At 37.6% G+C, this 13,278-nt stretch overlaps 1 protein-coding gene across 1 annotated transcript; it reads left to right on the forward strand.

The window, feature by feature from the left end:
• Nucleotides 1-6,128: 6,128 nt before the first annotated feature.
• Nucleotides 6,129-7,128, forward strand: LOC122052401 (putative germin-like protein 2-2). Its single transcript, XM_042613898.1, has 2 exons — nt 6,129-6,297; nt 6,383-7,128. Exons 1-2 carry the CDS (start codon nt 6,183-6,185, stop codon nt 6,943-6,945), a joined length of 678 nt encoding a protein of 225 aa, XP_042469832.1. The 5' UTR covers nt 6,129-6,182; the 3' UTR covers nt 6,946-7,128.
• The last annotated feature ends 6,150 nt before the right edge of the window (nt 7,129-13,278 follow it).

A 13,278-nucleotide genomic window follows, 5' to 3' on the forward strand; every position in this document is an offset into this window, starting at 1 on the left:
AGGTATCCTATAGGTGTTACATTGCCAACCTCCAGCAAACTACTTGCTACGTCGCCGACCTCCAGTGGCCTCCAACGACCTCCCTGTTGCGTCGCCGATGTCCTCTGCGACCTCCCTCTCACGACCTCTGCAACCTCCAGCGGCCTCCCTCCCTGGCACCTTGTGGAAGAAAGCGATGACCTTTTCTGTAATTAGGTAATAGTGGTTCAAAAACTTCGCATTTATTGCTACAATTTCGATTTCCTTTTGGTCGTGTTAGATGATTTAATCTGTTTCGATTTCCCAATTTCCTTTTTTGTGCTACAATTGCTACTTGATTTCCACAAGTATGATTATTGTAGTTACTAGTGATTTTGAACTTTGCCGGCCAGTTCCCAAGCTTAGTGATGCGATGTTTTTTGAATCGTTGTTGAAAAAATTGTTATTTATTATTTTTTGTGCTGCTGATCCTTTTCAGGAGCAAATCCTTTAAACTATAGTTGATTTGGTTTAAGGTATTACAATTCATGTTAGATGCCCCTTGAGTTGCTATTTTTTAAATATCTTAATTTGATTCATAGGAAGTTTCTGCAATAAAATTCATGCAAATGGCAGCAAGTGTAAATTACTTAAAGGTTTTACAAGATGGACATGTAATGTTGAGCATGACATTCTTGGACTGAATTGAGGCATTTTATGCAAGTTTGGGGGGTTGTTGTTAGGTTTTTTTTTCGTCCAAAATTATATGCTTTAATATAATTTATGTATATTTTTTTTTTTTTTTGCATATTGGTGATGTTCAGGTACAAGGAAAGAAAATCATGGCAGCTGGTTCTTCATCAACATCATCTTTCATTCGAAGACGTTTGAACGATGAGCAAAGTGACACTCCCCACATATTATGTTATTGTAGATTACGAGCTACTCTCCATACATCATGGACGGAATCTAATCTAGGAAGCCGATTTTTTTCATGTCCAAAATATAGAGTAAATTTTCATTATATCAACACAGTATTATGAGTTTTTTAATTATTGAGTTGTGATTAAGTTGATTTGAAATTCAACAAAGGGGATGTGACTTCTTCTTATGGCATGACCCAGAACTGTCAAAGAGAAGTAAGACAATTATTAATGAGTTGAAGATGAATAACAAAAAATTAAAGTTAGAGATCAATGAATTGAAGAAAGGTACTAGTTACGGGGGTGCAGGTGAATACAATGATGTTCTGGATGATGTGAACAATAATCATGTAATTATGTTGTTGAGTGATGAAATATATTCATTAAATAAAAAATTTAGAGTTGCTATCGTTGTAGTTGTATGTACTTGGATTGTGATGATGGGTATGTGGTTGATGTAACTTACTTTATGATGCTACTTGACATTGTAATGTAACTCTAAATGGTGTAACTTGTTTCCTGATGTAACTTGTTTTCTTTTGTGCTTAGGACTTTAAGATTGTCCTATTACTGATCCTAAGCCTAAAATCTTTGACTTTGATATTTGCCTTCAAGTTCTTCAATTAGATAATGTTAAAGAATTATTCTCTTTTGTTTTGATTTGATTAATTCTAGGCTCTTGGTACTGAATTTTACACTTATTACAATCCATGTGCTCCTTTAATCTAACATTATTTTTTTTGTGACTAGCTCATTGTTGATCATATGAAGTTTGTTGTCCTTTGTGGATGCATGGTGCTCCATTGCATGCTTTTTCTTTTGTGAGTTTTGTACAAGAAAGAAGTCATTTTTATGGTTTTGGTGATGTAAAGAATATTGGAGAATTGAAGGAACATGTGGGGGCACATATGATATGGTTGCATTTGGTATATGTGGGTTTCTGCTGGGTGCTGAATGTTATCAAAGCCTAAAATGTGGTTTTTCTAGATCTTTTGGTGTTGTTTGTTTCAGTGGCATTTGGGGAAGCTTTGTCCAAGTGTTTAGTAGGTTTATTCAATTGGCTGAAATTTGCTATAGGCTGAGCAGTGCAGGATTTGGAGCCTTTGATATGGGTTTTAAAAATTATGGGGCCTCCAGTTAAAAACATTTATGTATTTTTTTTATGATATAAATTTTGGTCGGCAGCATAGTAGTGATATTTTAACAGTCGATTGACTAATACAAGATGATATCTACTAACTAATTAGATAGCGAGCCTATGATCATTCAAAATCTATCTTTTGTTACTTTGCTTGATTTTCTCCAGAACATTTTGCTTTCTTAGCCTCTCATCATCCCTTTTCAAACACTTGATGTCATAAGATAGAGGAATGCTACCAACCTTAACACATAAAATATACATTAGTCAATCTGTTATAGATGACAATTACTATCTTAACTCCAGAATGAACAAAGACAAGAGAAGAAATTAACCTTGTGGACTGGAATGTAGACTGCCAATCTTACCCTACACTATATCACTGCTTACATTTTTAATCTGCACGAAATAGCTGCATCATCATAAATTTAGTACAAGGCAATGTTTAAGAACCAATGATGAATGGTCGAGCAAATTCTAAGGTACAAATTAATACGAACATGAAAAGGTAGTTCTCAAAACCTTAGCAACAACCATCAAACGTCATACAGACAAGAGGAGCATATGCAATACTCTAGACAACAAAAGATCTATGGTAAAGGTAGCACAAACCTTCTTTTTGAGCGAACAGAAACATTTTGTATCTACCAGTCGACTGGTAGCTGTTGGCTGAGCGAATAGAATGTCTCTGTTTGCTACTAGTCGACTGCTAAAACTAGTAGTCGATTGCAGTCGACTGCTAGTTTTAGCAGTTGACTGGTAAATGACCGTTGGCAAATCATTGGTGCTATAAAGTAGTCGTTGGCTACCTCCAACGGTAACACCAGTCGACTAGCAAAACCATCATTGTAAAGAGATGATTTTGCCAGTCGACTGGTGCCGAGATGAGTTGATATGATGATTAACTCTCTCCTCTTATTTATAGGAAGCTTTGGGGCTTGAAGTAGGTTACTCATGCTTATTGAATAACTCCTAGTCTTTGTCCAAAGCTTCCAAGTATACTCTCTTCCTCCCAAACCTAAACTTCATCATTGTAAAGAGGAAAAAATCCTTTGTGAGAGGTTTGCTCCACCGAGAAGGAGAAAGCTCTAGCTGAAGATTGTCAGGGATTGATCCACCAAAGGATCAAGGGTTCGTCCACCTCAAGACACGTCGTGGAGTAGGAGCAAGTAATCTCCGAACCACGTTACATCGATCTTGTTAGCGTTTGTATTCTTGCTTATCTTTATTGCTTTAGTTTTTGTATTTCCGCTTGCGTAAACTAACCTTATAGAAAAGAATCGAAATTTGGGGTGACCTAGCTATCCAACCCCCTTCAAGCCGACCACCGATCCCTTACAATTGGTATCAGAGCAAGGAAGCTCTTGAACAGACTAATCGCCAAGAAGAGCAACATCATCAAATGGCTGACTCAAGCATTCATCCACCCAAATTCGAAGGAGAATTCTCTTGGTGGAAGAAGAGAATGGAGGTATTTTTCGAAACTGATTTTGACATTATGCTAATCATGAAAAATGATTTCAAAATGCCTAGGGATCAAAACAATGAGATATTAGAGAAAATAAGATGGAACAAGAAGCAAAGGGAAGAGCATCTAGCAAACTCAAAGGCCTTACACTACCACATGTAGTGAGGACTTCTATACCTTATAAAGGTGGAGTATGGTGGGATACTCTTGATAGAAGTGTCACCTATGCGAGTGTGAAGACAGGCTGCTTCAATAAAACACTCATGAATCGAAGATGGTGTCCATGGCCGAAACGGAACCAACCATGAGAACCAAAAGTGGGTGAGATAATAAGTCTCTGTGTGGGTGTTATTGTCTTAGTATACACCAACAGCTGAGCAGTTCAAGACATCACATTCACTGCGCAGCCTAGTATGCTCGATAGCATTCCACTATGGAAGGTTCAAAGCCACAAGCTACCTTTCCCGATGCATTGACTTATCGATAGGACTCTTGTAAAGTGTCAGCATGCATACATGCACTACATGCATTAACTTCCATTCATGTGGGGGATTGTTCGATACGATTTTGCAAATCAAAATCTTGGTTCCATCGATCGTTGAAAGTCAAGTTTGACTTCAAAATCGAAAATCTACGTTTCACGTAGATAAATCTGGACTATTAATTTGCTCAAACCCGATTACGAGTGAATGACAAATTAATTGTTCAAAGATGTGCTCAAATTAACATTAAGGAAAAAGATGAGGTTTTTTGTCCCACATCGTTAATCGGTGAGAGTCAGTGTTTCCTTATATGTGTTGTTGTGTTAATGTTGTTAATACAAAAGCACAAGTGCTCTCTACCCTTGGACGAGCAGGTCCGCCACCCGCGCAATGGGCATTTTGTTGGCGGTGACGTGGCATGGTCGGGTGATGAGGCAGTGCCTATGTGGCACGTGACTGTGTAGAGAACAATGACTAGATTGGGCAAACAGATGATGACCGTCGGATCAAAGATGAGGATAGATCGCAAATAGATGCGATCTAGAACGTCGGATTCTAATCTGGCTCTTGAAGAGGAAGGCTTGATATGAAGCATCGGATTAAATGTTGTAATCTGACGGCTGAGATCAAAATGAAATTTGAAGAGTTATAACTCTTCAAATCAAGGGACGAGATCATATCAGAATTTGAAGAGTTATATCTCTTCAGATCTGATGGCTGAGATCAAAGGACCTTTAAAGAGTTATACCCTTTTAAAATGAACGATCAAGATCAGTCCAAACCAAGGGTAACTTACCTCTTCACCCAATATAAATAGATCCCTCTCCTTCTTGGAAATCATTCATTCGAAAAACATTTGCATTCAAATCATTAAAAGCCTACGAGAAGGTTCATCGGTCTCCAAATTTGAAGAATCATTCGTCCATCTCTTGCATAAGAAGAGTCCAAAAAGTCTACGAGAAGATTCATCGGTCTCGAAATTTGAAGTGCTACTATTTTGAGACGTCGTCGTTGTATCTTAGGAACGAATTGCTGCTATCCGTGAGCATCGTAACGGAACAATATCGTTTTACGGAGATAATGTCGAACACTAGTCTCGACGACAACTCAGTTTGCTTCCTCCCAATAGTAATATCCTGAAAATCCTAATAATCGATTAAAATCGACTATGTCAAATATCAAAGAGTAAATTTAGAAATTCGACGACTCATACATACAATATGAGAGGAAGAAAGTAGAGCAATAGCCAATAAGAGTTTGACTACCGAAGATGGACATATAATAATAAGAGAACTCTGAGTTTATTTTTTATGCAATAGGTTAGGAATGCAATGACGCAATAGATTAGGGAGATGGATATATAAACTATAGAGAGTGGAAAAAGTTTGAATCAATCTTTCGTTGACTTGTCATCATTATTACTTTATAATGGAGAAGAAAAAGCCAATTGATTAATTATCCATTCTACCATATCTAAAGTTGGGTCCATTTTAGCTTCAGCTTACATATATATTAATTGGCCAAGTAAAAAAGGTGTGGACTCGGTCATTAATTTATGGTTTTGATAATTTCTAAATGTACTAAAATGAAGAAATAAAGTGATATCATAATTTTTTTTATGCTATCTAAAATTATGTCATTAATTATTTTTAAAAAATATTTATCTTGTAGAACTTTTTTTCAAAATACGAAAAAAAGGTGAATATGTGAAAGACGTATGTTATCTAGCTATGAGAAGTAAAGTGAAATTAGATATTAAAGAATCACATTATATGACTATTCAAAATAGAAAAGTTGCAGGTAAGTAAGTAATCAAATTATTGTCCTTTCTCGTGCATGGAGTTGTACTCATCCTTAGGGTTATTTTCCTGCTATTTGGTAGCATTATCTCGTCATGGTTGACATGTTTGTTGGATTTTGATTGGGTCGTGTCACATGCCAAGAAACGTTTACCTTGGTGATGGACGTGTTTTAACAAATAAAGTTCATCAGAGTAGATGATAAATAAGGAGCAGGTGAAGACTATAAGCATTGACTGCAGCAGAAGGAAATTAAGCCACCGTAATAGACTTTTCAACTTGATATCTCAGGTAAGAACATTTCAAACCTAGCTAGCTAGTTAACCCGCATCTGTTCTATATAAACCCATCACCTCTAAGCTCTCAACGCATTCACCATTAACCTCCAGTGCTGAGAATTCAAGCTAGCTAGGCATGGCTGTTAAACTCCTCCTCATTGCACTGCTTGCCTTGGCTTCCTGCAGTGCAATATTGGCTTCCGATCCTAGTCCCCTGCAGGACTTCTGCGTCGCCGATCTTCAATCAAAGGGTTTGCATGCATTTAACTTTTATCATGATCGTTTAACAAAATCGTTCCTCTCCAGTATTATATAAATCGATATTTTAATTGGCAGTATTCGTAAATGGATTTCCATGCAAGAACGCGGACGACGTGAGAGCGGAAGACTTCTTCCGTAGCGGCCTTGATAGGCCCGGCGATACCAACAACTACCTTCGCTCTAATGTCACCCCCGTAAACGTGAACCAAATCCCCGGGTTGAACACGCTCGGCATCTCCTTGGTTCGCATTGACTATGGGCCTAATGGTCTCAACCCTCCTCACACCCACCCACGCGCCACGGAGGTCCTCGCCGTGATAGAAGGAGAGCTCTACGTTGGCTTTGTGACCTCCAACCTCAACGGCGGCGGCAACCGCCTATTCACCAAGAATCTGAGAAAGGGTGATGTGTTTGTGTTCCCGCAGGGCCTCATCCACTTCCAGTTTAACAGAGGGAAAACTAATGCGATCGCGTTCGCCGGTCTCAGTAGCCAAAACCCAGGCGTCATCACTATCGCCAACGCTGTGTTCGGGTCGAGGCCACCCATTTCTGATGATGTGCTCGCCAAGGCTTTCCAAGTGGACAAAAACCTTGTTGACTGGCTCCAGGCGCAGTTCTGGACCGACAACAACTACTAGAAACCTGCTTTGGTGTTCATGCATGCTATATATGTTGGAATAAGAAAGCCAGCAGTAGCGTCACTACTGTCTGTTAGCATGTTATGTTATAATTTTTTATATCAGTCGACGTCAATATGTAATGTATAATTGAAGACAATTTAATGAGATGGTCTACTAGAAAATAATAATATTTTATTCTAATTTCAGTCGCATAAATTGTAATTCAATTAATCGACTAAAGTTTATTGAGTTGACCTCTAGATAGTTGACTAACTGAAGTTGAGTTAATCAAAATAATCAAGATTTGTTCTTTGCCTAATAAGGTGTACGGCAATGTGTCGATTGGGATTCGATTGGAGTTTGAGTCATCAATAAAAAGGTTATATATTTTTCTAGGTGAGTTGCATGGTTAATCAGAGATTGAGCCAATTAAAGATAAAGTCGTTACACCAAAATATCACATAATAATCCATTTGAATAAACTAGTAGAAGTTAATGAGCTAATTGAAATTCATATTGAATCGATTGGAATTGAGTCATAAACAAAAAGGTTATATATTTTTATAAGTCAGTTGGTTGACGAGAGATTGAGTCAATTAAAGATAAAGCTGTCAGACAAAAATCCCACATAATAATCCATGTATTATTAACTAATAGAGGTTGAACTAATTGAAAATTATGTTAAATTGATTGAAGATAAAATTATTGGATAAATAAGTTAATTATTATCCGATTGAATCACTTGATGCTACTTTGAGTCGATTGATGAAGATTTGAGACAACTGAAAAAGAAACAATCATTGCGGTTTTTAGTCAACTAAGGTAGAAATAAGTCATCTAGATTGCAACTAATAAGGGAGCAATAAATCACATACTCTAAAACTTCATTTCTCTACTTCATTTTTCATGCTCAGAAATGCTTTAGACAATTTAGAAGGAGATTCATCTTTAGAAAGGTTCATTCTTTGATTTTTTATTCCTATTGTTACCTTCTCTTGTATCTTAATTATTAATCTTTTGTAAAAGAGAAAAGCAAATAAAGTGTTGTACTATATTTCTTCACCTTCTTGAAAAAGTTACTTTTTCATTATAGAGGATTCCTATGGAGTGACTCACATAAGGAATTAATAGATTGAAGAGTAAAACTCAATAGGTCCGAACCATATTATATCCTTGTGTTAGCATTGCTATCACTATGTGAAAATCTGTAATAGACTTCGCCACTATTTACTTTAGTAATCAGTAATTACGAAGTAACATATTACAATCAACTTTGGTAATAAATTTAATATAGTAAATATTATTTTAGACTTCATATATTAAAAAATCCAGGTATCACTTCTAATTTTATCTAATATTTTACTTCATAATACATATTTGATGAAGTAATAAATCACAAAATCAAACTGATAGATCTAAGTGTTGAAGTAATAAGTTTGAACTGGTTAAAATATTTTTCCTTGTTGAATCGGTTTACTTTTTTCCATGCGTGAACCCTAAGTACCTTTTTTCGCCGTTTCACTTCACCCTACACCCTCTTCATATTTTTTTCACCTCAAGCATACAATCCACTTCACCCCGCGACCTTTGACTCCCCCCCTCCCCCTCACAACGCACGCAAATCTACTTCTCCCGGCAGCCTTCGAGTTTTTTCCCCTGACGTATGGAGATCCTTTTCTCTTTGCAACACTAGATTTGTTCCCGCTCTGATCTCTTCTTTCCATTCTTCTCTGCCTCGCTGTTAGGTTTCTTTTCCTTTCCTCTCCGTTGTATTGTCTCTAACTGATCCTAAGAGCGTTGTTTCTAACTGATCCTAAGAGGCAAGTGTTATTCTCTAGTTTATTGATATTACTGTTTTGACATGAATTTTGAAGTAAAACCTCATGGAGCAGGTCAAGAATTATACATATGAACTAAAATATGATTAATCATTATTTCCAATTGAAAGTTCAGTCAAGATCTTCATTGTTTATGTATTGTGAGGCTTTATCTAACACCCACCCTTTAGTTATTATTCTAGTAGATAAATATTTCTAGCACTATTTTTACTTGACTGCATTTACTTTCTTAGCTAATGGATTTTTCTTTCATATAACATGGAACATTAGTGTGGTTGTCAACATGTTTTACTATTAGCTTCGAAAAAAAATATATCATCAACAAGCATGCTATAATTCAATACTTGGATTATTTTTTACTATAACTCTTAGTTTTTCAAGGAAAGTGCTGCAATATTTAGTAAATGAATAAAATTGGTGCAATGATAGCATCAAAAGTTGATTGTACCACGTCTATAAAGCTTAGAATATATTTTCTTTCCTTTGAGAACGGTTGAACTTCCAATTTTTTATATAGCTTAATTACTTAAGAAAACAAGATGAGATTTGATATGGGTTATGATAGATCGGCCTAGCGAGTGTAGGAGGAGTTTAGGTTAAGAGAGATAGGAAAAGTAGATAGTTGGTCAAATAAAGGCCGAGCGAGTAACTACGTGCTCATATATGTTCGGTCGAGCAAAGTCCGCTCGAGCATAAACGCATTTAGCATTATGTATGATTTTTAGCATATTACCGGCCGACCAAAGGCCGAGCGAGCACACACGTGCTCATATATGCTCGACCGGGCAAAGCCCGCCCGAGCATAAAGGCATTTAGCCTTATATAAGATTCTCAGCATAGTATTGGCCAATTGCATGCTGAGCGAACACCCACGTACTCATATATGCACGGTCGGACAAAGTCCGCCCGAGCATAAAGGCATTTTTCCTTATGTATAATTTTCAGCATATTTCCGGCCAATCGCAGGCCGAGCGAGCACCCACATGCTCATATATGCTCGGCCAAGCAAAGTCCGCCCGAGCATAAAGACATTTAGACTTATTTTCTAGCATCTTACCGGCCGACTGAATGCCGAGCGAGCACCCACGTGCTCATATATGTTCGGTCGGGCAAAGCCCGCCCGAGCATAAAGGCATTTAACCTTATGTATAATTTTCAGCATATTACCAGCCGATCACAAACCGTGAGAGCAACCACATGCTCATATATGCTCGACCGGGCAAAGCTCGTCCGAGCATAAAGGCATTTAGCCTTATGTATAATTTTCAGCATATTATTGGTCGGCCGCAGGCTAAGCAAGCACTCACGCACTCGTATACGCTTAGCCGGGCAAAGCCTGCCCGAGCATAAAGGTGTTTATCCTTATATATGATTCTCAACATATTACCGGTCGAGACATATTCAGTAGAAGGTATTCCTAATATACGATCGGCTTGAACGATCAGGCAAGACATATTCAACAGGGTTATTCATAATATATGGTTGGTCTGAACGACCGACCGAGACATATTCAACAGGGGTGTTCTTAACAGCATATGCAGCCAACTTGAACGATCAGCCAAGACATGCCCAATAGGATATTTGGTGAAAAATATAATATCTTCTAGAAATTTCTTTAGGTACAATGACGTGTCCCCATTATAACTACAAGTCATAAATGACAAAGCGGATACATCTGGGGTACAGAAATGAGTCCTTAAAGGATTATTGCACGAAGTATAGAAGATAACTTTGTTAGTATTAGTCCTAGTACCAATTATAAGATGATTGTAAAGGGTATATTATTGTATCATATATCATTATTAATAAAAGGTAAAGTTGGTTATTATATTTATTTCAGTTCAGTGTCAATTGAATAACTATAATAATGTCTTTGGGTAGTAGGTTCTTATCTACAATATATCAATTGTTTGAATTGATAGTGAGATATTGTAGAGAACACTACTCTTAACTATTTCTAGTCGAGCATTAATATACAAGGACAATATTAATGTGTTGAGACTAGCATCTATAGTTCAACGGATGACTTGATCTAACAAGTCATGGATATGAGATATCAGGTTGACACATGGGTATATATTAGAGAATATATACTGAATGACCCACTATGAGAATATTTCATGGATCGTTATATGAGTGTCATAAACATTCTCATGTGACTATTGGTATAAATAGTCCTTGGACCTGAAGTCACTACGGTTCCCTACATAAGGAGTTGTGTACTTTGGTATCGGCAAACGTCACCTGTAACAAGATGGACAATAAAGTCGATCACTGGGTATGCAATGAATTATGCGGAGGGATGTGAGTGATGTAGATGTGATCTATCCCTTCCATATGAAGGAAGTGATATCTGTGGGCCCCTTGATTAGTAGGACACAAGAAAGCATAGTCATGCGCAAATGAGTCAATATGAGATATTGAACATATTTGATTGAGTGTGTCTACTTAGAGATCAAGAAACACAAAGGTTGATAAGAGTATGATACGGTCTATGCCTCATTGATCAACCTAGATATCAAGGATAGAGGGACAAAGTCATACAAGATAATAGCCATGGGCAGGTTAGGTCGGATCTTGACCTTCTTGTCACTTGGGTAGCAATGATGCCTTGCTAGATGCCACTCATTGCTTATGTATCTAAATGTTGATTTAGGTACATTGTCAACGTTATGAGAACCTATTGGGTCACACACAAAGAACAAGTAGATTTGGAGATGGATTCATATGATGAATCATTTGATTAAGTCTAATCCGAATTGGACATATTGAGTTGGACTCAATTGGATCTAATTGTTAGATTAAGTCCAATTCAAACTAGACTCAAGGAGTCAATTCGAATTAATGAAATAGTGATTCATTGCATTTGAATTGCATGAGATCAATTGAGTAAAAACTCGACTGAATTAGACTTGAGTTAGACTCGAATGAATTAGACTTGAGTTAGACTCAAGTGAGGAGACTTGAGTTAGACTCAAGTGACGATTAATGGAAATAATCATTGAATTTCAAAATTCAATGATTATTTATCCCATTCAATTTTTGAAATTGAGATGAGGAGTTACACTCATTCAAAATGAAAAGTTACAAGTTTGGTCCTTAATGGAGTGTAAATGCTCATTAAGGCCATTAATGCTAATTAAGTGTTTCATTGGATGAAAATACTTAAGCTTTTTGCTCTTCATTTTGGACTTAATATTCATTCTTCTTGCTCCTCTTCTCCTTGGCCGAAAATCCACCTTCAAGGTTGCTAGCACAACCTTTCTCCTTTTGTGAGTTTATGAGACAAACGAACACTTGTTCGTGTGGATACCGTAGAGGCGCAAACGCGAGATCGTGTTGTGATCCGAGCTGTCGGGAGTCCGTGAGCACGCTACAAAGGTATAATCTTTCATGCTTTTAGATCTAACTTAGTATAAAGTTTTGTTTCCCTTCGCATGGATCTTCTGGGGTAATAGGTTTTTCCGCTGCGCGTTTGCGTGTTTAGCAACCTATTACCTTACAAACTTCATCTCCTAACAAACCCTAATGAACCAGGGACCACTTCATGACTACAGAGGTCACGTGAGGTAGTATAAAAAGGGGGATCCTCTCCATTAGCAAGGTACGCAAGTTCTACCATCTAAACTCTGTTTCACTTTAGTTACTATTCTTCTTCTTCTTCCACCTTCGAGAGGAACTGACTTGAGCGTCGGAGGACCTAGCCAGGGATCCCCAGCCCGGTTTTAGGTCACTAAAGCTTTGTTGGCTCATCTCACTGTGCGCAGGAGCGTTGAGGAGTTTCTTCAGAACTTCGGGAGTTCATCTTCATCGGAGGTTATCATCATTTATCAGAGCCAGTGCCCGTCTTCGTAGATTTCAGATAGGATCAAATTTGGCACCGTCTATGGAAACTATTCACCTGGATCTAAGGCTACAAAGATGGAAGAAGCTGGCAAACCCAATACCATTACTATATCGCAGGATGATCTAGAGTTGCTCATCAACGCCAGTGTACAGAAGATATTGCAACAACAGCAACAATAAGTGAATATGGGTGGCACATTACCTATAGTGCCACCTCCGGTGATGTCTATAATTTCTCACCACTGAGAGAGGGAAATCAAGGGAGGAGATTCGACCCATCTGTTCTCTACTCCTCTCTCTCCCACTCGACGTTCTAAAGCTTATTTCCGAACACCCCTTGAACAAGGAAAATGAAGAGAAGTCCTTCAGGAATCTTCTAAAGAAACCCCTGTAAGGGAAAAACGAAAGGGGCATAGTCTTTCAACGACTTATTCTTGTTGTTAGCCATGGTTGAAGTTGCTTGAGTTTGCTCTGCCTCTAACTACCTTTATAAGTTACATTTTTTATGATAGGCAACACTACAAGAAAAAAGCTAAACAACAACGCTTTTTTGGCGTTGTCGTATGTACTTAAAAAGTGATGTTGTAGATGGTGTTGTAGAAAGTCATATCAAAGACAACGCTTTAAAAGCGTTGTGGTTGGTCACAAAGACAACGCTTTTTAAGCG

Source organism: Zingiber officinale, chromosome 3A, assembly GCF_018446385.1.
Source record: "Zingiber officinale cultivar Zhangliang chromosome 3A, Zo_v1.1, whole genome shotgun sequence".
Taxonomy (NCBI): domain Eukaryota; kingdom Viridiplantae; phylum Streptophyta; class Magnoliopsida; order Zingiberales; family Zingiberaceae; genus Zingiber; species Zingiber officinale.

Coding starts and splice junctions, on each gene's coding strand:
- LOC122052401 (XM_042613898.1), top strand. CDS start 6,183: ATGGCTGTTAAACTCCTCCTCATTGCACTGCTTGCCTTGGCTTCCTGC. Junction 6,298..6,382: donor CGCCGATCTTCAATCAAAGG/GTTTGCATGCAT, acceptor TTTAATTGGCAG/TATTCGTAAATGGATTTCCA.